The sequence below is a fragment of the Mirounga leonina genome, unplaced genomic scaffold, assembly GCF_011800145.1.
Source record: "Mirounga leonina isolate KUSES-001 unplaced genomic scaffold, KU_Mleo_1.0 Mir_171, whole genome shotgun sequence".
Taxonomy (NCBI): domain Eukaryota; kingdom Metazoa; phylum Chordata; class Mammalia; order Carnivora; family Phocidae; genus Mirounga; species Mirounga leonina.
In genome coordinates, this window is record NW_023270436.1 from 6188717 (window position 1) to 6209133 (window position 20417).

The window sequence follows — 20417 nt, forward strand, 5'->3', positions numbered from 1 at the left end:
TTGGTCTTCTACCTGAGAGCACTGTGCTGAGTACTGTGGAGCTTCAAAGAGCTTACAACCCAGTGTAGGAGACAGACTTGGGCACCTCCAAGTGGCATCACACTTAAGGTGGGAGGGGACTGTCTTAGTGGTAAGAGATTGTCTTCGTCTGGGTTCCCTTGAAGCAGAGCTTGAGAAAAGGAAAATGGGCAGGAGATCAGAGGCGTGAGACAGGGGAGAAGGAAAAGTGAATTTGAGTGTGTGTTATTGGGGCTGCGGTGGGAGCTCAGTCCTGCTGGGACCTCTGAGAAGCACATAGATCATGTCCCAGAACCGTCTTTCTGGAGGAGAAAGGCTTGGAACATAAATTTATCTGCCTGCACCTGCCCCCAGTAGCTGAGGGTAGCCCCCGGGGGTGTTATCTCCCTGATATTCCTGGGTGGAACTTACAGAGCAGATCTCAGGGCATGAGTGGGAAAACATGCAGTGTGTGCTTGAGGCGGGGCCCCATCCGCATGGGTGGGACTACACCACAGCTGTAGCGAAAATCCACATGGGCCCAGGGCTGCGACATGGGGTGCCAGAGGTGTCTCCCCCAAAGATGTGCCCCCCAGGGGTGGGTGCCAGCAACGCAGAAGTAGAACAGTTAATCCTGATGGGGGTGGTGTGCAGTTTCATGGAAGAGCTGTCCCTTCAGCTGGATGTCAGTGTTCACAATGCTAAGATTTTGAGAGGTAGATGAAGATGATGGATATGCTGCTTCAGAAAAGCATAGTGGACTCTTAGGGAAGAGGTCGGGGCTTACTCTTTCTTCCAGCAAATATTTATTGACTGTTTCCAGTTTGCAGGCACTGTGCTAGTTTCCTGGTTACAGGTCGGGGAGGTAAGACAGATGAGCTCACCATCAGGTTGGTCCAAGTGCCAGCACAGTCAGTAGGAATCTTTCAGGCCAGACACTTCTAGGTTCTCTGAAGGACAGGAACCTGGGATACAGTTAGGGAGGTAAGGGAACGAAGTCTTAAAAGGGAGAGGTTAGGGCTAGTTTTTGGCCAAAAATGACAGAAGCCTAAATTAAAATGGGTTTAAGGATTTAAAAAAAGAATTTTTGGTTGTATAGCTAAAAACTTTTGAGTTAAGAATGGCTTCAGGTATAGCTGGTTCCAGGTGCCCAAATGATGCTATCAGATGTCTCAGCTTTGCTTTCCTCTGTGTTGGTGTTCTCAGGTAGGCTATGCCATATCGTGGCCCTTGGTACTCTTATCAGCTTTGCAACCCCAGTGAAAAGAAGTTGCCTCTTTCCCAAATTCCCAGCAAGTCTCAGGAAACCCTCTCCTCAGCCCATCACTGAACCAGTCACGGTGGCCTGAGGTCTAGAATATGCATGGTGTCCATTCCTGAGTCATATGGCTACCCCTCGTGGTGCCCATCCATGCCTCGTGTGCTGAGAGTGGGGCTAGGGGAGTTTCTCCAGAGGACAGCTGCAAGGACTCAGCCCCGAGAAGTACGGAAACAGATGCAGGGCAGGCAGAGACGCAGCTGTTGCCTACAGTGCCCGGAATGCCACACACGCAGCTCTGGGCCATGCGGAATGTGGATCCCTCCACAGGCTTCGGCAGGGGAGTAATGGGATCGGCTCTGAGTTTATGGAGGACAGTTTGAACAAGGAGGTTGCTGATGGCAGAACATGGCTGTTGGGAGCCCTTTGCAATAATCCAGGCAAGAAAGTCAAGGGCTGACCCAAATCTATGGCAGTGGGATGCAGGGGATGAGGCAGCTGCCAAAAACAGCCGCTAGGCAGCTTGGCACAGTTACTCCTCTCCTCCCCTGGTGTACCCCTTCCAACCTCTTGTGCCCCATGAGAACGCAGGCCTGTCTGCTCCTGGGCAGTAGGGGCTCGGTTGAAACCCAGGTCCTGAGGACACTACCCCAGCCACAACACTCTACTTAGCAACAAGGACAGGGACATGTCATACCTCCTTGGCCCGCCTGCCTGTCTGTTTCAGTTTCTCTTGCTGGAAAGAGGAGGGCGGGGGGGCACAGAAATGGAGGAGTAAAGTCAGGTAGCAGTTACAATTAACCCACTGAGCTGCTTTGCAGAGTCTGTTCCCAACCTCAGGGCGCCTTTGCTGGGTTTGACTCCCGCCCTCAGAGCTGGGTGGAGTTCAAGGTGCTTGTCACTCAAACAGGGAAGCCGCAGGCCATGGTGGCTTTCCACCTGCAGCTGTGTGACCTGGGGCTCATGCATCATTTTGGTGCTCAGCTTCCTGTCTGATAAGTGAGGGGAATGAGCTTGACTTGGTTCAGTAGATCAAATAGTGTGGCTGGGATCAAGGGCCGTGGGATTGGAGGAGGGCACAATGAATTCTCAGTGGGAAGCGAGGGCAGGGCAGGTGTTCAAGGCATTGAGATGGGTCTTACGGGATGGGTAGGATGTCTGGGGTGGAATGTGGGGGTAGGCCACCCCAGACAGGAGAAAGAACGTGAGCCAGACTGGAGAATGAGCAGGTGCGGCTGGGGTGGTGGGCTAGTCCTGGCACGAGATTGGTAAGAGGAGACGGGAGCTATGGAGGGATCCAGAGCTGGGGAGGAGTCCGTTCTCATCAATGCCTAGATTACTCCAGTTCTCCCCCTTGATTCATGCAGTCCTTTCTGAGCTATGTCACTGTCATTTCACTGTGATCGCCAGTAAACAAAGCTCCTGGTATATTTTTGTAACATAGTTATTGAGATATAATTCAACTATTGAAAGTATACAATGCGACGGGTTTTAGTATATTTACTCTCTCGTACAACCAACACCACTATCTAGAACGTTTCCATCACCGTAAAAAGAAACGCCATACCCACAAGTAGCCACTCCCCATCTCTGCCCCTTGCAGCCCCTGGCCGCCACGAAGCTATTTTCTGTCTCTACGGATTTGCCTGCTGCAGACATTTCAGGGAAACGGAGTCGTGGGACATGTGGTCCTGACCAGCTTCTTCGCTCAGTGTTTTCTCACTCATCCAGCTCCTCATGTTTTCACATGGAAGCTTCCTGCCTTTCACAGGTAGACATAGAAACTCCTAAGAAAATGATTTGGTGGGCTCCCTGTCTAAAGACTTCATATAAAACCAGTAAGAAAACTGACGTTAATAGTTACCTACTTGACGTCTGTGCCTTACAAATTCTGATGTCTTCGTAAGTGTGTGTTTGTTGTTTAAGTGCACGGGGAAAGCAGATGGGGCCTAATGGTTGGCGTGTGAAGCCAGGTTTTCTGGTTGAATGTATGCATGGTGGGCCTAGAAGTTACTGGGGGTGACCAGGGCACAGTCACTCCCCCTTGCTGGGCCAGGGGCTGTTCAGAAGTATGTTCAAGGGGCTGCCGGAGCATTGTGGCCTTGATGTGCCCACGTGGGGGGAGTGGGTCCAAGAGGCCAGGCCTAAGGACGCGGGTCTCTGGTGGAGGATATTGCTTCCATTTTGGCCACTCTGGTCCTGCTGCTTGTCAGCGGGGTCTCCTGGGCCTCCCTGGGGAGTGCCTGGGGCCTCAGGGCATCTCCCTCTGTGCCCAAAGTGCCTCCGGGGACCAGCGGACAATCCTCGATAACCCCAGGCACCTCCGTGGTCCCTCGTGGAGTAAGCCTAGAAGACCCACTGCCGATGGGCCTGATTTCCATATTGGAAAGAGCCTTTTCAGTCTCTCTCCCAGGACAGGCCCATCCAAGGGCGCTGTATTAGTGCCTGCTGGCTTCCAGCAAAGCTGCAACTCCCAGGCAATGGTCCTGGAAGTCGGGGCTTTTTTTGCAAACCTGTCTGGGAATCCCCCAAGCTCTAGGGCATCGGGTTGCTACCCTGATTGAAGAGCCATCCCTCCTCCAGAGAAAAAGACCTCAGGCCTGAGGAAGCCCTTCGATGTCTTGGGTGCTCACAACCCATGGGGGTAAGCAGAAACCGGCTGTGTCCGGAGGAAGTGTGTGAGCCTGAGGTTTGGGTCCACAGCCTGGGCTGCCAGTGCCTATGGGGCCCAGGCATGGAAGGAAAAAGGGGTAGGGGCTGAGCAGGCTGGAAAGAACACATAGAAGGCAATAGCTGCCACGTAGGACCAGCCCAGTGTTACCATGTGGACCTAGTGTGACCCAATCTTCCAGTATTCTTTCCAAAAGGAAGCCCAAGACCCAAACTTTAGTGTGAAATCCCCCAATATAAAACTGTTGGAAACTAATTCCAAAAAGTTCTAGAGGGGCGCCTGGGTGGCTCAGATGGTTAAGCGTCTGCCTTCGCCTCAGGTCATGATCCCAGGGTCCTGGGATCGAGCCCTACATCGGGCTCCCTGCTCAGCGGGAAGCCTGCTTCTCCCTCTGCCTCTGCCCCTCTCTCTCTCTCTCTCTCTGACTCTCATGAATAAATAAATTTTTTAAAAAATTAAAAAAAAAAAGTTCTAGAACACAGTGAAGGCCAAACAAAATGTGTGTGGGGGCCGGGCTGGGCCCAAACTTCCTGGTGAACTCCTACACATTCGTCAAGATCCCATGCACAGAGACCACATCTGCAGTAACGTCTTCCATGATCCTTCCCAGTTAGAGTTTGATGTCCTTGCTCCTCTCTTATCATCTGACCCTGTAAGTTTTCCTCTGTGTGTCTCTTCCTTCCACTCCCACCGGATTCATCTCATCAGCTCAGTGCCCAGCAGGCACAGAGTTGATGCTCGATGAATGTTGAATGTTTATCGAGACATCCAGTGTTTACTGAGACAGCCATGTATTCATTGAATATTCATTACAGGCCTTCAGGGATGCTCTGTGGCTAACCCGGGCGGGGGAAGAGAAGGGATCCAGTGCTAGTGAGTGCTGCTGAATACCAGCTACTTGCTCTGCACGGCCTTGGGTAGAGGACCCCGTCCGGCTATGCGGCTCTGTAGGAGGTGGACGCCGAAGACGAACCCTGAGGACACAGCCCCCCCTGAAGGTGTGGCATCAGCAGGTGCCTCGAGTACCTTCTTGGGACGTTATATCGTCCAACATTTCCTCCCCTACTTCTTGGGTGGGAGCCCCACTCCACTGCCCATCTGTCAGGTGTCCATTTTCTGCTGTAGCCACGTGCCTCCCCTGCTGGGCGACTCTTCTGTCACCTGATCTGCCCTGGTGCGTGGTGTCTCCTTTCAAGTGTCCTTTCCCAGAACAGCCCGTCCTGACTCCCAGGACACAGGCATCTCGGCTCTGCCTTCCTGGGTCCTTCAACGTCCTGGCCTTGTGTCACCATCTGGGTCGGAGTGCCTTTCTCCCTGTGCTGCTGTGGGGGTTTGGGGGGGGGGGGTCTCTATTTCAATCCCATATTCCCCTGTTCCAGAGCTTCACCACTGTTGTCCTGAACTTGTGTCCACTCCTTCCAGTGGATGATGGGATACTGGCGGTTCAAGGGTGTCAGGAACGCCGGGAGAGTATGGGCCACCTGCGGATCTGGCCAGCTGACCTGGGGGCAGCTTGCCAAAACTTCCTTGCTTTCAAAAAATGGGGGAGGGGCGCCTGGGTGGCTCAGACGGTTAAGCGTCTGCCTTCGGCTCGGGTCATGATCCCGGGGTCCTGGGATCGAGTCCCGCATCGGGCTCCCTGCTCGGCGGGGAGCCTGCTTCTCCCTCTGCCTCTGCCTCTCTCTCTCTCTCTGACTTTCATGAATAAATAAATAAATAAATAAATGGGGGAAAAAAACACAAGAGTTAGCAAGGATGTGGCGAAGGTGGAACCCTCCTCCGCTGCTGAGTGAAAAGTGGGGCAGCCGCTGTGGAAGACAGTTCGGCCGTTCCTCAAAGAGCCACACACAGAGTCACCATGTGACCCAGCAGCTCCACCCCTAGGTACCCACCCGGAAGAACTGGGAGCAGGTGTTCAGACAAATCCTTGTGCACAGATGTTCGTGGTAGCACTATTCACACCAGCCAAAAGGTGGAAACTGCCCAAATGCCTATCAGTGGATAAAGGATACATAAAACGTGGCATATCCATACATGGGAATAGTATTCAGCCATGAAAAGAAATAAGAGCCCTGACTCCCTACAGCATGGATGAACCTTGAAAACATGTTAACTGAAAGAAGCCAGGCACAAGAGGAAACATACTGTACGATTCCATTTATTCGAAATGTCCAGAAAAGGCAAATCCATAGAGACAGAACGCAGATGGTGGTCACCAGGGGCTGGGGGTGGGAGGGATTAGGGAATGACTGTTAATAGGTATGGAGTTTCCTTTGGGGGAGATGAAAATGTTCCAGAACTAGACAGAGGTGGTGATCGCACAACGTTGTGAATGTACTAAACGCCACTGAATTGTATATTTTAAAATGTCAATTTTATGTTAAGTGTATATTATTACCACAGTTTGGGTTTTTTTGGGGGGGAAAAAAAACCTTCTTGCTGTGAGAAAGAGGGAGGACAGGGTTTGGGTCTGGCCTGGGGCAGGTGATTTAGCATGGTAGGATCCATCTGAGTGACCTGCATGGAAGAGAAATGCCCTGCATCTCACACCTGCTATGCTCCTACCTGTCCCCTCCCCTCCCCTGGCTCCCACTGACCTCCAGAGCACAGATGCCCTTAGCCTTGGGGGAGGAGAGGGCTTGACCAGAAGGCCAGTAACACATGGGAAAACATATGTGACTTAATGCCAGATGAAAAAGGAAGAGAGGGGCGCCTGGGTGGCTCAGTTGGTTAAGCGACTGCCTTCGGCTCAGGTCACGATCCCAGGGTCCTGGGATCGAGTCCTGCATCGGGCTCCCTGCTCAGCGGGGAGTCGGCTTCTCCCTCTGCCCCTCCCCCCTCTCATGTGCTCTTTCTCATTCTCTCTCTCAAATAAATAAATAAAATCTTTAAAAAAAAAAAAGAAAAGAAAAAGGCAGAGAAAATTGTGCATGAGCTCTAATTCTAACAACTCTGGCTAAATTAGCAATGGTCTTAGTAAGAATATGAGGCGAGAATGTGGGAAAAGGAAAGCAGATTGATGAGGGTGGCAGCATTTGAGCCATGCTGTTTTCTTCTCCTTGGACTCCCTTTCATGTTATTTGTAAGAAGACCCTGAGTCAGGTGGGGAGGCACCAGGACCCCAGGTCTAGCTAGTGAGAAGGCGAACAATGAACAGGTGGCCGCTGGCGTTCGTCTCCAAAGGGACGCCGACTGCACAAACGTGAGCACAGGCCGCCCGCGAGTTCTTAAAATAGCGCCCCCGGCAAGCTGCAGAGGCCCCGGGAGGGTGGGAAATTTGGGCTCTGGCAGGATGTGGAGTGGGCGCTGCCGGTGGCCGCCAGGAATTCATTAGCAGCATCTCTGCCTCCTCCAGACGGAGCCGGGCGGGGAGGAGTGTGCCTCGGAGGCGGAGAAGGTGGCCATGGATCTCAAGGACCCCAACCGCCCCCGGTTCACGCTGCAGGAGCTGCGGGATGTACTACACGAGAGGAACGAACTCAAGTCCAAAGTGTTTCTGTTGCAGGAGGAGCTGACGTACTACAAGAGGTGAGCGTCCCCGGGAGCCCCCAGGCTGGCTGCTTTCTGGGGTTGTAGGTCTTGGGAAGACAGGGATTGCACCTGTCTCCGTTCCGGGGACCCTGTCGGGCCGGAAGGACTTACACACACGCCTCACAAGCCCTTTCTGAAACTCTTAGGCCCAGGTGCGTTTTATGATTCAGAACTTTGCAGCTGTTAGAAAGGAATAGTCCACAGATGGTGTATAGATAACATCCGCCCCCAGGATGTGGGACAGCTCCCCAGCATCAAACACGTTAATATTTTCACAGCAAAAGATGTGAATGTTCGTACTACATGCGATCAATAACCATGATAAGCAGGCTCATGAGAGCTCATTTCACGTTCTGCCACCAAATGAATGACCAAAAAGTGAATTTTCATTTTTAGAGCTTTTTGGATTTTAGAATTGTAGATTAGAGAAGTATTTGTTCATTCAGCCCACGGCCAGTGAACTCCTTGCACTTACTAGAGCTGCCCTGTCTGATATGGTAGGCCACTAGCCCTGCGGCTGTTCACATTTCAGTGAGTCCAGTTCCTCGGGCGTGCTTGCCACATACTTGTTCAGCTTCATACACACTATCCCTCTACTGGTTTCTTAAAACAGTCCACACTTGTTTCTACCTCAGGACCTTTGCGTATGCTGGTCCTGCAGCTGGGGAAACGTTCCTCTGGGCTCTTCTCATGGTTGACTCCTGGTCATTCAGGATTCAGGTCAGGGGTCACCTCCTCAGAGAGTTTTCCTTCCCCGTTACCACTCATCCAAAGGAGTGCCCTGTTCCAGTCACTGTCACTTTGCTCGGTTTTACTTTTTTCATGGACCTTCACCATCTTACTTTAATCCTGTTCATTAATGTGCTTGTTCTATTGTCTGTTTCCATAACAGACTATGACAACATGAGACGAGAAAGCATATTTGTCTTGTTCATGGCTAAGTTTCCAAGTTTAGAATGGAGCTTAGCACAGAGTAGGTGCACAACAAATACTTCTTGAATGGAAAGCCAGAAGGACAGATGCACCAGATGTGGCCCCTGATCCAGTAGGGAAAATAAGAGATGCACAGAAGATATAGTACCACGTATTTTTATTGAAAACCCACTGTATGCCTGGCACATAAGAAAGTTTTACTGATACTGTGTGCACTGGCTGTTCAAAGGGAGAGATCACTTCTCAGGGATGGGGTGGAAATCAAGAAGGCTTCATGGAGGGGGTGGCATTTGAACTGGGCTTTCCCTAAAGGATAGGGTACTGTTCAGGTATGGGAGATGTTGAGGGGTGGGTGCCATATTCCAGATGGAAGAAACACAAAGGTATGGAGACAGCATTTGTCAAGGACAGGAGACAGGAAGTAGTTCTGTGTGGCTAGATTCTTCAAAGGAAACTGAAAATTGCCTTTTTGAGATGGGGGTTCCTTTCTTAAAATTCTTCACATTTGACCAACTGGGCCAAAGGGACCACAGGCACCCACATCCACTGCCTCCAGGGTTGACCCCTTCTCTTTGCTGGCCATGCCTATTGCTAAGAGGCCAGACCCCCCAGGCAAAGAGACTGTTGGGGTACAGGCCACTTCTGCCATCTTCCTAGGTCCCCCTATTCCCAGTATAAGCCCTCCCAGACCATTAGACAAATACCCTTCTGGAATATTCCAGCTCTCACAGAATTTTTGACTCTCTTATCTCATGCCTCTCAACTCTCTCCAGTGAAGAAATAGAAGAGGAAAATCGAATACCCCAACCTCCACCGGTCGTCCACCCGAGAATGTCCCCCCAGCCGGAGTCTGGGATCAAGCGACTGTAAGTGACCTGCTTCTAGAGTGTAGGGCTGCTCGCGCACAGCCCACCTGGTGGTGCACACAGCCTCTCGCTTCTGGGCACCTGCTCCGGGGCCAGGCTTGTCACTAACCACCTCCTGCTGAGACAGGCTTAACCCCGGAGCACGTGGGGCCTGGCCCTCGACTTGGAGCTCATCTCTGCACCTGAATGCTGAGTTCCTCCAGGGGGGTTCCCAGGCAGAGAGGTTTGGGTAAGGCTGAGAGGATGGAAAGGGGGTGGGGCCTGTGGCTGAGGTTCAGGGCTTGAGTGTGTCAGGTGGGGTGTGTCTCTGGGCAGCAAATAAGGCTGGCGGGGGAGATTCATGCATCCGAAGGGCCTGCAACCCCAGCTTGCAAAGGCCTGGAATGGCCCCTGGTCACCCCATCTGTGCATTTCTGTGACGACTCCCCCACCCTCCCGTAAGAAAGTATTTATTCCTACATAATCCATGCAGAGTCAGGCCATGTTTGCTATGGGGAACACACAAGAACGAAAGAACTCAGCCTTGCGTTCAACCAGACTTAAAGCTACTTGAGCGGTTCTCAAAGACCCCTTTGAGATTCAGAGAGTTTGTAGACCCTCTCCTTGGGGGAGGAGAGAAACCACACATACAGCTGTGCATACAGTTTCAGGTTTGTTGAGCCTTGCAGCCCTTCAGATAAAGGGTGAAAAGCTCTGGTCTGGTTGGCTATGGTCTGCCAGGTACCGTTCCTGCAGAGAGAGGAGCTCATCGAGTCCCCACCATACCCCTGTGAGGTAGAGGCACTGTCATTCCCATGTTATAGCTAAGGAAACTGAGGCAGCTGCCTAAGGACATTCAGCTATTAAGAGGCAGAGCCAGGGTTCAAACCTAGGCAGCCTGGCCCCAGAGCCCACATTTCAGACTATCTGCCGGGTACGCACACTCACACCATTGTCTTGTAGCCTGTTATCTCCCCCAAGAGGGTCTTCTGGCTCCTGGCCTTCCATCTGTACCCACGACTTATTACAGAAGAGGCCTCCTCTCTTTCTCCCAAACTCTGGCAGAAGCCTTGTGAAAGCAGGCGGCGTGGGTTGGAAAGCCACCGGGAGCATGTGGGGAGAGCAATTGGGGTGTTACTTGGGTGCTTCAACCTTTAAAAACCAGTTACATTGGGAAATTCTTGGCTAGCTCTGACCCCGTGAAGTGACTTGATGCTCAGCGATGGTGGACGGGAAGGGCAATACAGAATGTGTGCAGCCCTGTGACTGCCCGAGCCTCTCCTCTTGGGAGGGGCTGGCGGTCCTGTAGAGTGTGCACGGGAGCACATGGCCCCTTCCCCAGCCTTTCTTGCCAGCTTCACATTGCTTATTTGCTTGGTCCTGCATCTCTGCGTGGGGTCCCCAGTTCTGGTTAGAGGTCGGCACTTTATTAGGAGTGAAGCTTGGAACCAGAAAAGCTTCCTCTGAATCCTAACACCATTTGGCTACATATTAGTAATCTAACATTGGCAACTGAAAATCAGCTCAGAGTAACTTAAGAAAACTGTTGGCTAAAAAAAAAAAAAAGAAAAGAAAACTGTTGGCTAAGGAACCCAGAATTCCCAGGCCAGGCTGGCTTCAGGCTCAGCTGGATCCAGGCCTTGTCATCAGGGCTCTGCTTCATTTCCTCCACCTCTGGCTTGGTTTTCCTTATGTGGGCTGTATTCTTGGACACGCTGTCCCTCAGGGTGGCAACATGGCAGACATCAGCTCAGGCTTCTACTTTCTTTGGTCTGAAACTCCAGTGGGAAGAGAATTTTCCACAGCAGTCATGGAATCGAGTCTCATTGGCTCAGACCGGGTCACATGGCCTCTATGCCAACCACAGAGCAGTGCATCCATCGGCCAGGTCAGGGTCTCCTCCTCATGCCTGGGGCTAGGATAGCTCTAACTCGGTCTGGTTCAGATGGACTGAAATTAGGGGAAGGATGGGCCCCATGCAGATCAGAGGGCTAGGCAGACAGAAGGTATGGGTGTCCACTGTAGCCTAATCATGGGGGAGGGGGAAGCCCTTCGGTCTCAATGTATGATGTACTCGGTACCCAGGGAAACTCGCCTTTGGGTAGGGTTTCTCATCCAGTGCTAAGAAATGGGATTGACCTTGCTTAAACTCTGAACCACCTGCTGGCCCCACGCACAGGTAAGGATGAGCATAATCAATTTTGTGTTTCAACAGCTATCACTTTGGGTGAAAAGCTGGGGGAGCGGAGAAAAAGTTCATGGGCCCTCATAGTCCGCCCCTGGGCTGAGGAGGGGCAGGACCAAGAGACCATCGCTGTGCTTCCTTGAGCTGTTCATTGGCAGGTCTTTAAAAATCAGGCCTTTTTAGCATCTCCACGTGTGCCGCATGCAGGACGCCTCCAGCACTGTAATTCTAAGACATACGCATTTCTAAGCCTGCCTTCCAAAGCCGGGCTGTACTGATTTTGTAGTTTTCTGCTCCGGCCCCCTTTCCTCACAGAAAGGCAATTAAGAGTTGGCTTTTGCAAATCCCCAACTGGGTAAAATCCAGAGGAAAGTAATCAGAATTAGCTAGCAATCTTCTTCTTCCCACTGGTTCTTCTACCCACACCTTAAGGAGCTTGTGGTGTCAAATCCTCTTTTCCAGATTGTTCCACAAAGGATGCTCGGCCCTTCTCCCATTTAGTGTGGCCTCTTTCTGCTCAGCAAGACCTAGGGCTCTGAGCCTGGCAGTAGGAACAGCTGGAACTGGAGAGCCAGAGAGAGAGAAACAGAGAGGGAGAGAGATCAGAAAACCCCATCCAGAGGGTGCAGGTGGCCAGTCCCGTGGCCACCCCGGCCTTCTAGCAGATGACTGGATGATCAGGCTGGCACAAAAGGCTTTTGACCAGCCCAGGCAGGACACTGGTGCCTTTGTCCAGCTCGGCTGCTGACTGGGAGCTGCAGCAGTGCGAACCCAGAGCCCAGAGCCAGGGGCAGGGACCTATCTTCCCTGGGGGCTGGGGCAGGGAATGGCGGTTCTCAAGACGGTTGTTCCATGCCTACCTCCCTTTCCATCCCTCCCACCTCTGGCACCCCTTAGGGTCCATTTGTCCCTTCGCCCTTGCTTTTGAGGCATATTAGTCACATGGCCTTTCCAATACAGGTCATGGCTGCTTTCCAGCTCAGCTTCACGCCCTTGCCTGGTTTCCTCCATCCACTGGCAAGTGAGCAATAACTCCCACTGAGGTTTGAAGGGGCTTTATTCATCGGCTCACACCACCTGAAGTAAGGTATCGTCCACCCTGTCAGAAACTCAGAGCTGGGATGATTAGCCCCATTTCTCAGATGCGTCACGGGCCCGGAGAAGCCCATTGACTTCCTTTAGAGCAGACCACTGGGAAGGGTCAAAGTTGGGATTTGAACCCATGCCTTCTGCATCCCCCCCCCCCCCCCCCGCCCATTTCCTCACCCTGTGCCAAGTCACTAGCTGCGGGCGGACTGCCCAGTTCCCTTATCTCTCAATTGCACCGCAAGCCAGGGACGTCAGCGTCTACGTTTCTGGGCTGAACTGGTGAAGGGAACCAGAAACCCCTGCTTCTGGTCAAAACAGAAGACGGTCCAAGAATAGCTTGTGACTGAGCAGCTGCTGGCCGGAGAGTCCAGGTTGGCACCGCCTGGGAAGGTCACGAGGGAGCACGGAGTGGCTCCAGTGTTGTCCCCGGTGGCCACCAGGCACCAGCGCCCCCCTTTGTGTGGTCTGCATCTCTTGGTCCCTACAGACTTACACACTTTCTGCGGAGCCGGGGCGGAGGGCTGAGCCGGGGTGGGGTGGGGGAGCAGGCAGTGGGGACACGGGGACAGCCACGGAAGCGATGGAGCAGAACAGCTGGTCACCCATGCCGGCAAGGGTGGCCTTCGGAGTAGGCGGCCCCGAAGCATCAGGCAGTCATGGCAACAGTGCATTCTGTCCCTGTCCTCCTACCCACCGCCCTCCTCGCTTCAGCCCAGAAATAGCTTCTTCACAGCCCCGCCCGTTGCACCGCCTGAAACGCCACTGTTGCAACTTCATTTGGATTGAGTCTTCTAGAAATCGTCAGTGGGGAGGAAGTCGGTAAAGCCAGCTACACCATGTCCAGGACATAAATGTTCGACCGAAACAAGCCAGCCTTTTTTCAAGGAAGGGGCTGTCCTTCTAGAGGAGGTGGTTCCTGCAGGGAGGCACCTGGAATAGGAAGGAAGGGGGCCGTGCGTCCAGCGACACATATGGCTAGTCAGCCAGAACCCTCCAGGCGTCCCAAGGCCCCTGGGCACTGGTCTGACCCCTGGTGGGACCCCAAGTGAAGGCAGGCAAACATGTCACCCTGGGTCTGGGGCCACCCTGCACGATGACTGTGTCTTTGGGGGTTCCTGCTAGGCCGAGAGGGGCTCTGGTAGAGGCCGGTGCAAAACCGTGTGGCTGGAGCCCCTGAGAGCCTGTCCTCGGGGGATGGGGCCCATTTGTCTGACAAAAGGTATCCGCTTTTCTCATCACCACGAGAAGATACCCATGTGGGTTCTGCCAAGATGCCAACTCCCAGCTACTCCATGAAGTGTATCGGAGGTAAATCCAAACACAGATAATCCCCAGCCTCATCTGAGACAGTCCTTCCTCTCTCTTCCCAGCCAGCATTTAAAAAAAAAAAGAAATCGTAGTTCAAAATCAGCTCTGGTGGCTTGACTGGAGTCTTCTTCATTCTCCTTGCCAAGACAAGAGACTGATGAGTATTCACTGTCAGCTCTGACTTACGCAGGCTCTCTGCCTCAGTTCTCCTGCCCGGACTACCCGGGCCACCTCATCTTCTCCCCTGGATGCCCCCTGGCTGCCTTCTTTGGGGCGTGGAGCCTGCAGTGTGTGGTAGTCGGGGGAGACGACCCGAGGCTGTCGCCACTAACCCACGGCAGGTTTGACTCCTTCCTTCCCAACCCCAGGCCTGCTTTTCAGCCCCGAGGGCCTCCGCAGTCAAGTATCACAAGCGGGGAGCCTTCCACAGCCCAAACGCTTTGTCTCAGGCCTCTGGAGGCGAGGAGCCTCAGACCCAGGTGTCGGCAGGGGCGGTTCCTTGTGAGGGCTGTGAGAGAGAACGTTTCATGCCTCTTTAGCTTCAGTGGTTTGCTGGTGATCTTTTTGCTGCGGATCTTTGCGGATCCGCAGAAGCATCGCCTGGACCCCGGCCTTCATCTTCACCTTGCGGTCCTCCTGTGGGAGCATCTGTGTCCAGATTTCCCCCTTTTAAAAAGATCCACTCTTCTCCAGGATAACTTTATCTTAACGTGTTACCTCTACAAGGATGCTTTCTCCAAAGAGTCGCTTTCTGAGCTGCTGGGGGTTAGGACTTGACCGTGAGTTCTGGGGAGGGGGACACAGTTCCACCCATGACATCTGCCGTAAGCAAACCCTTCAGCTGGCCTGTGTGTGTGTTTATTTTTCATGCCTCCCTGTTTTTATCTTCTCTGTGTCTATCTGTACTTCTCTAACCAGGATCTTTACAGCCATAATGCCCATGGTAGCAGCTGGACTGATAATAGATGACCCCACACTGCAGCCCGTCCGAAGACTTGTTTCCCTTGTAGGCACTGGGTTTTTGTGGGTCCGTTTTGAGCTGTGCCCCCGGAATGTGTGCTTCGGCTCTGCTGAGGCTGGCCCGCCTTCCTTGGCCACTTTAGCTGCATGGCCATCACCTGCGTGTTCCCGTTGGAAGTGGTGTCGAGTGTGATTTCAAACGTGCCCTCGTGAGTCTTGACATGCACGAGTGAAGCCATGGCATTCTCGGCTCTGTCACCGATAATTCTTTTTGTCTTTTTTCTGTTTCCATTCTAAAAACCACCTTGTCCATGATCCAGTAAAGAAGGTCCTTTAAGTGACGGGTCAGTAGTCAGTGCCCACGGTGACCCCCACCCCCGAGTGACACTAACGCTGTGTCTTCGACCTTCATGCCCCAGCTTTCTAAACTGCTTTGTTTTGCCAAGCCATCGCCAGAAAGCCATTTGGTCGTCTTTTTAAAAAGGAAGAGCAGAGGAGGGGACCAATGCTTTGTTTCTCTCTGTGTCCCCTTGGACAGGGAGTGGCACATGGCTTTCCTGTGTGAGTCAGGTAGAGGTGAAATGTAACAGTGATGTGTTGCTGCTGTATTTTTGGCCAGCTAATTGCCCTCATTACACCATGGAAAGAGCTCACAAATAACCCAGTGTGAACATTGCGCCTTCATTTGTCAGTGCACATATCTGTTGTAGAGAAAAGAAACTTTAGCCGGAATTTCTCCACATACACTCGGCTTGCCCCAGCTTTCGATGAAAGACCACTTTATTCCTGGTAGGAGGTGATCGTAGGGGCCAGTGACCACAGAATAGTAAAATCATTTGCACCCAGATGTGATTACAACTGAACTCCATAGGCCACAGCACTTAAAAAAAAAAAAAAAGGGCTACTGGGTGAACAGACAGAACTAAAAATAGTTGATCTGAAGCTTCAGTTTCTCAGCAGTGCATTCCTATTCCTTCCTGCCCCCCTGAGAAACATAACATAGCTATTATCTCTCTTACCAAGTTCAGAAACCAAAATTCAAAAGTAGCAGAACTCGGTGAGAGTAGAATGAATCTCATTAGAAAGTAGGAGTATCAAAGGACAGTGGGCAATTCTGGAAAGGTTTTTGGGGGAAATTCAGGGTGGGCCACGTCAGGTTTACTGGCCAAGGTCTTGGTCTTTGTGGAGGTGGGGCCAAAGCAGACCTTGTTTCAACTGGGCCAGTTTTGGGGTGCCTGGGTGGCTCAGTCAGTTAAGCGTCTAACTCTTGATTTCGGCTCAGGTCATGATCTCAGGGTCTTGAGAGATTCTCTCCCTCTGCTCCTCCACCCTTGCACATGCTCTCTCTCTCTTAAAAAAAAAAAGTCACATGCTCTATGGACTGAGCCAGCCAGGCACCCCTAATTTTTTATTTTTTGAGAGAGAGAGAGAGAGAGAGGGAGAGGGAGTCCGAGCATGTGACTCTTAATCTCAGGCTTGTGAGTTCAAGCCCCACATTGGGTGTGGAGCCTACTTAAAGTAAAATTAAAAAAAAAATTTTTTTTTTTAATGGGCCAGTTTATAAGCTTGCCTGTGATTTCTTCATCTTTTATTTTATTATGTATGTTAAACACCATACATTACATCATTAGTTTTTGATGCAGTGTTCCATGATTCATTGTTTGCGTATAACACCCAGTGCTCCATTCAATACCTGCCCTCTTTAATACCCATCACCGGGCTAACCCATCCCGCCACCCCCCTCCCCTCTAGAACCCTCAGTTTGTGATTTCTTCCTTCATCTCTGAGGCTTCAGATGGTTCACTTTGATCAATGATCAGTTGTCGCAGCTGTTTTTGGTTTTGGTTTTGTTTTTTTAATTTTTTTTTTAGAAAGAGAGTGTGGGGGCGGGCGGGCAGAAGGAGAGGGAGAGACAGAATCTTAAGCAGGCTCTATGCCCAGCAGAGCCCGACACAGGGCGCGATCTCATGATCCTGAGATCATGACCTGAGCCACTCAGGTGCCCCAGTAATCACAGCTGTTTTAAAAAGCCCTCTTTGTCTACATTAGCTGCTGCCATGTAGCAAGTTACAGTGCTAACTTTTTTTTTTTTTTTAAAGATTTTATTTATTTATTTGACAGAGAGAGACACACAGCGAGAGAGGGAACACAAGCGGGGGGGTGGGAGAGGGAGAAGCAGGCTTCCCGCGGAGCAGGGAGCCCTATGCGGGGCTCAATCCCAGGACCCTGAGATCATGACCTGAGCCGAAGGCAGATGCTTAACCAACTGAGCCACCCAGGCGCCCCTACAGTGCTAACTTCTAAAGGCTTTTGCCCGTAATTCAGTTTTTGACACTGTAAATTGGTGTTTTCCCCAATTTCATTCGCATACAATATTCACAGTGTTTATCCAATGACAGAACCATGTGTACTATTACTTATTTTTCAGTTGTCTCATTTTTCTAAAATACCTACTTTCGGCTCCTCTCTAGCAGTCATATCCACAAAATCTGGGCTTTGATGTGCTGCATATGTACTTTCCTGATTCACGTTACATAACAAATTAAAAACATTCATTTCTTTATGTCAGAATCATCTTAAACTCTATGTGGCTTTCAGTTATTACCTTCTCTGCATCATTAGGGTAAGGAAACTCCAGATGTATGTTTCTAGTCATTTTTTATTTCCACTGGTAATGGGAAGAGACCGTCAGCAGTGCCTAAGAGAGGAGATGCATCACACATCACCTATGTGCATGCCCCGTTCACACTGTGTCACCTCCCAGGTTCAGTGACAGTGACATGCAGAATCCCCTGCTGCTTTCTCAAATAACTCTGACCCGCGCCCCCACTTTTTCTTTCACACCTTGAATTGATGTGCTTCCTTCCACATTTGCTACTGTATGTCCTGGCATGGCAGAAACTCTCTACAGTGCACAGCAAAGGACCGGCTCTCATTTCTTTCTTTCTCTTCCAAAAAGGTTTAGCTTCTTCTCCCGAGACAAGAAGCGTCTGGCCAACACGCAGAGGAACGTGCACATCCAGGAGTCCTTTGGCCAGTGGGCCAACTCCCACCGTGATGACGGTTACACGGAGCAAGGACAGGAAGCCCTGCAGCACCTGTGACCACAGCCCCCCTCTGCCCTCGGACCAGAACTGTCCCCCGCCAGCACCTGCAGCGGAACCTGGCAGCCCCAGGTGTCACGACCTTGCACACCTCTGGGTTCAGATGCACCCTCAGAACTGATCCCTCAAAACAGACTGTCTGCTTTGAGGAAAGCACACCGAAAAACTGATGCCAAACTCTAAAGACATGTTTATTTATACCCAGGGCTATCACCGTTTATAATAGATGACTGATCCCTTAGGATATATATTTAATAATACCATGAGCAGAGGCCAGACTTTTGCATTAACTTCAGTAACACAAGCTTCTTTAAGCCAAATACATCACATGCCACTATAATTGCTGTTTGACTTGCTTTGTATGAAATTCTGTGTGTAGAGGTTTTATTAACACATTTGTCATACTTAAGTGGGAGGCAGGGAAGTGGTAGATTTTCAGTAGATCATACATGAAATTGTCATGGTGGTAGCATAATATATAAGATGCATCCGTTAGATAAGCGGGGCCTCCGAAGTCACCAGACAAGCTGGCCCCGATTAGATGCGAAGCAACAGAAAATATGGACGACAGTCCAGCGCAGAAACTGGAGATGACTTGCAAGAGCCGGTGGTTCTATTTTGCATCTTGTTACTGATACTGCCTGGAGCATGTAGCGAGCGAGTGCCTTGGAATCAGCTGTGAGTTCTGCAGTACGAACCAGAGTTGCTAAGGATAAGACATTGCAACCTTTCCCATTTGTAATTTTTTCCCCTTGGCTTCTTTCTTCCTTTTAGCCTTCCATATATCAAACACTTAGTCCCCTATTAAGACAAGTGTACCAGAGCGGATTTGGAATGGGGTGGGGGAGCCTAGGGGATGCAGGACTGGGGAGGAGGCCGGGAGGCTCGCCAGTGCAAGGGCAATGGGTGAAGAGATTGCTTGGGGACCGCATGTCGGGCTGACTCATGGGGCTGTGGTGGCAGACAGAGGGCCAGAAGCCTGCATCTGGTGAGCTGGGGTTTTGCCGAAACAGCACCGTCTCTCTACCCACAGAGAACCCAGGGCACAGGCTGGATGCTGACAGATTGAGAGAGGTAGCATTTGCTAACAACACTCAAGTACGTCTGACGGGTCCACTATCTACACATTGCTAAGAAACCATCAGGTTGGTTTAGAGTCGATGGGGACTCTGTTTCCAGACTGCTGAAAGTAACGACCAGACAGGATAATGTTGCTTTTGCACAGTGGTTCTCAAACCTGACTGCCCACGAGAATTATCAGTTGATTCTGAGAGTATAAAAGCAGGTGTATGAAGGAACCCCCCTCCCTCTGGCCAACTTTAGCTGCCCTTTCCCCAGGAGTAACCAGTGTTGCCAGTTTCTTGAGTGTCTTTTTTGAAAGAGCTTATAAATATACATGCAGTTATGTAACAAAATGTATTTTTTCCTTTTTTTTTAAACATAAATGGCAGCATACTATATATGTGCTATTCTGTACTTTTCTTTTCTTAGAATACCCTGGAGATGACCACATCAGTACATAAGACGTGGGTCTCAGTGTCCCCCAGGGACATTTGACAATGTCTGGAGATGTTTTTGGTGTTTTGGTTGTTACAACTGCTATGTCATCCAGTGGGTAGGCTCCAAGGATGCTGCTCATCATCCTACAGTGCTCAGGACAGCGCCCCACAACAAAGAATCTTCCAGATGTAATAGTGCGAAGATCGAAGGACCCCTGGTCTACCGTGTGGATGCATAATTTGTTCATGTTTGTCCATGCCCCAGTGATGGACAGGGAGCTTCCTTCCAATCTTTTACTGCCTAAAACAGCACTGCACATTTTCGCACACATACATCAGTCTGCAGAATAAACTAGAATTACTTGCTAGGTGATAGGGTGTATGCCTTTGTCATGTGGCTACTGCTAAGGTCCCTGCTGTGGGGGCTCTACCAATTTTTTTTTGTTTGGTTACCCAAGGCCCATACAAGATGAAGCCTGAATGTCAAGGGTTGGGTCTGAGTGTGCATATTTGTAATCCATCCATGTTCTGGTACCCAGGGTTGATAACCGCTGGCTTGGACAAGGTAAATACCATGACTGGATTTCTTTCTTCTGATGCTGTCTCGACACACATGCTTCCTTGATGTGGAGCGCTCTTTTAGCTGAAGTACCTACCAACTCTAGCCCATAACACACTTTTGGTGCCATAATAGGGAGCACTTTGTGAAACCTGAGTGAAATCAAAAGGGTGTTCCTGCGCGGCTGTTTTTTGAGACATGGGAGATGGTAAAATTCTGCACTGGAAGTTTACAAAGGAAAGAGTCTATTTTTTAAAGATTTTATTTATTTATTTGACAGAGAGAGAGCACAAGTAGGCAGAGAGGCAGGCAGAGGGAGAGGGAGAACCAGGCTCCCCGCTGAGCAGGGAGCCCGACGTGGGGCTCGATCCCAGGACTCTGGGATCATGACCTGAGCCGAAAGCAGCCACTTAACCAACCGAGCCACCCAGGTGCCCCAAGAGTCTATTTTTCTAAAACTGTTCTAACAGCTAACAGT

At 51.0% G+C, this 20417-nt stretch overlaps 1 protein-coding gene across 7 annotated transcripts in view; it reads left to right on the forward strand.

Annotated features, from left to right (window-relative positions):
* The window catches only part of RILPL1 (Rab interacting lysosomal protein like 1), a 42740-nt gene extending 23401 nt beyond the window's left edge, over positions 1-19339 (forward strand). Inside the window, exons 5-9 of one of the 7 annotated variants that reach the window (XM_035016845.1) lie at positions 7282-7454; positions 9164-9256; positions 14736-14823; positions 15098-15121; positions 17737-17801. In XM_035016845.1, the coding sequence (XP_034872736.1) occupies positions 7282-7454; positions 9164-9256; positions 14736-14823; positions 15098-15100 (357 nt within the window). In that variant the 3' untranslated portion in view covers positions 15101-15121; positions 17737-17801. Of the gene's footprint in view, positions 1-2858; positions 4043-4741; positions 4991-7281; positions 7455-9163; positions 9257-12380; positions 12648-14735; positions 14824-15097; positions 15122-17736 lie in introns of those variants that run through there. The other 6 variants (XM_035016844.1, XM_035016842.1, XM_035016846.1 and 3 more) reach the window with 6 other exon arrangements.
* The last annotated feature ends 1078 nt before the right edge of the window (positions 19340-20417 follow it).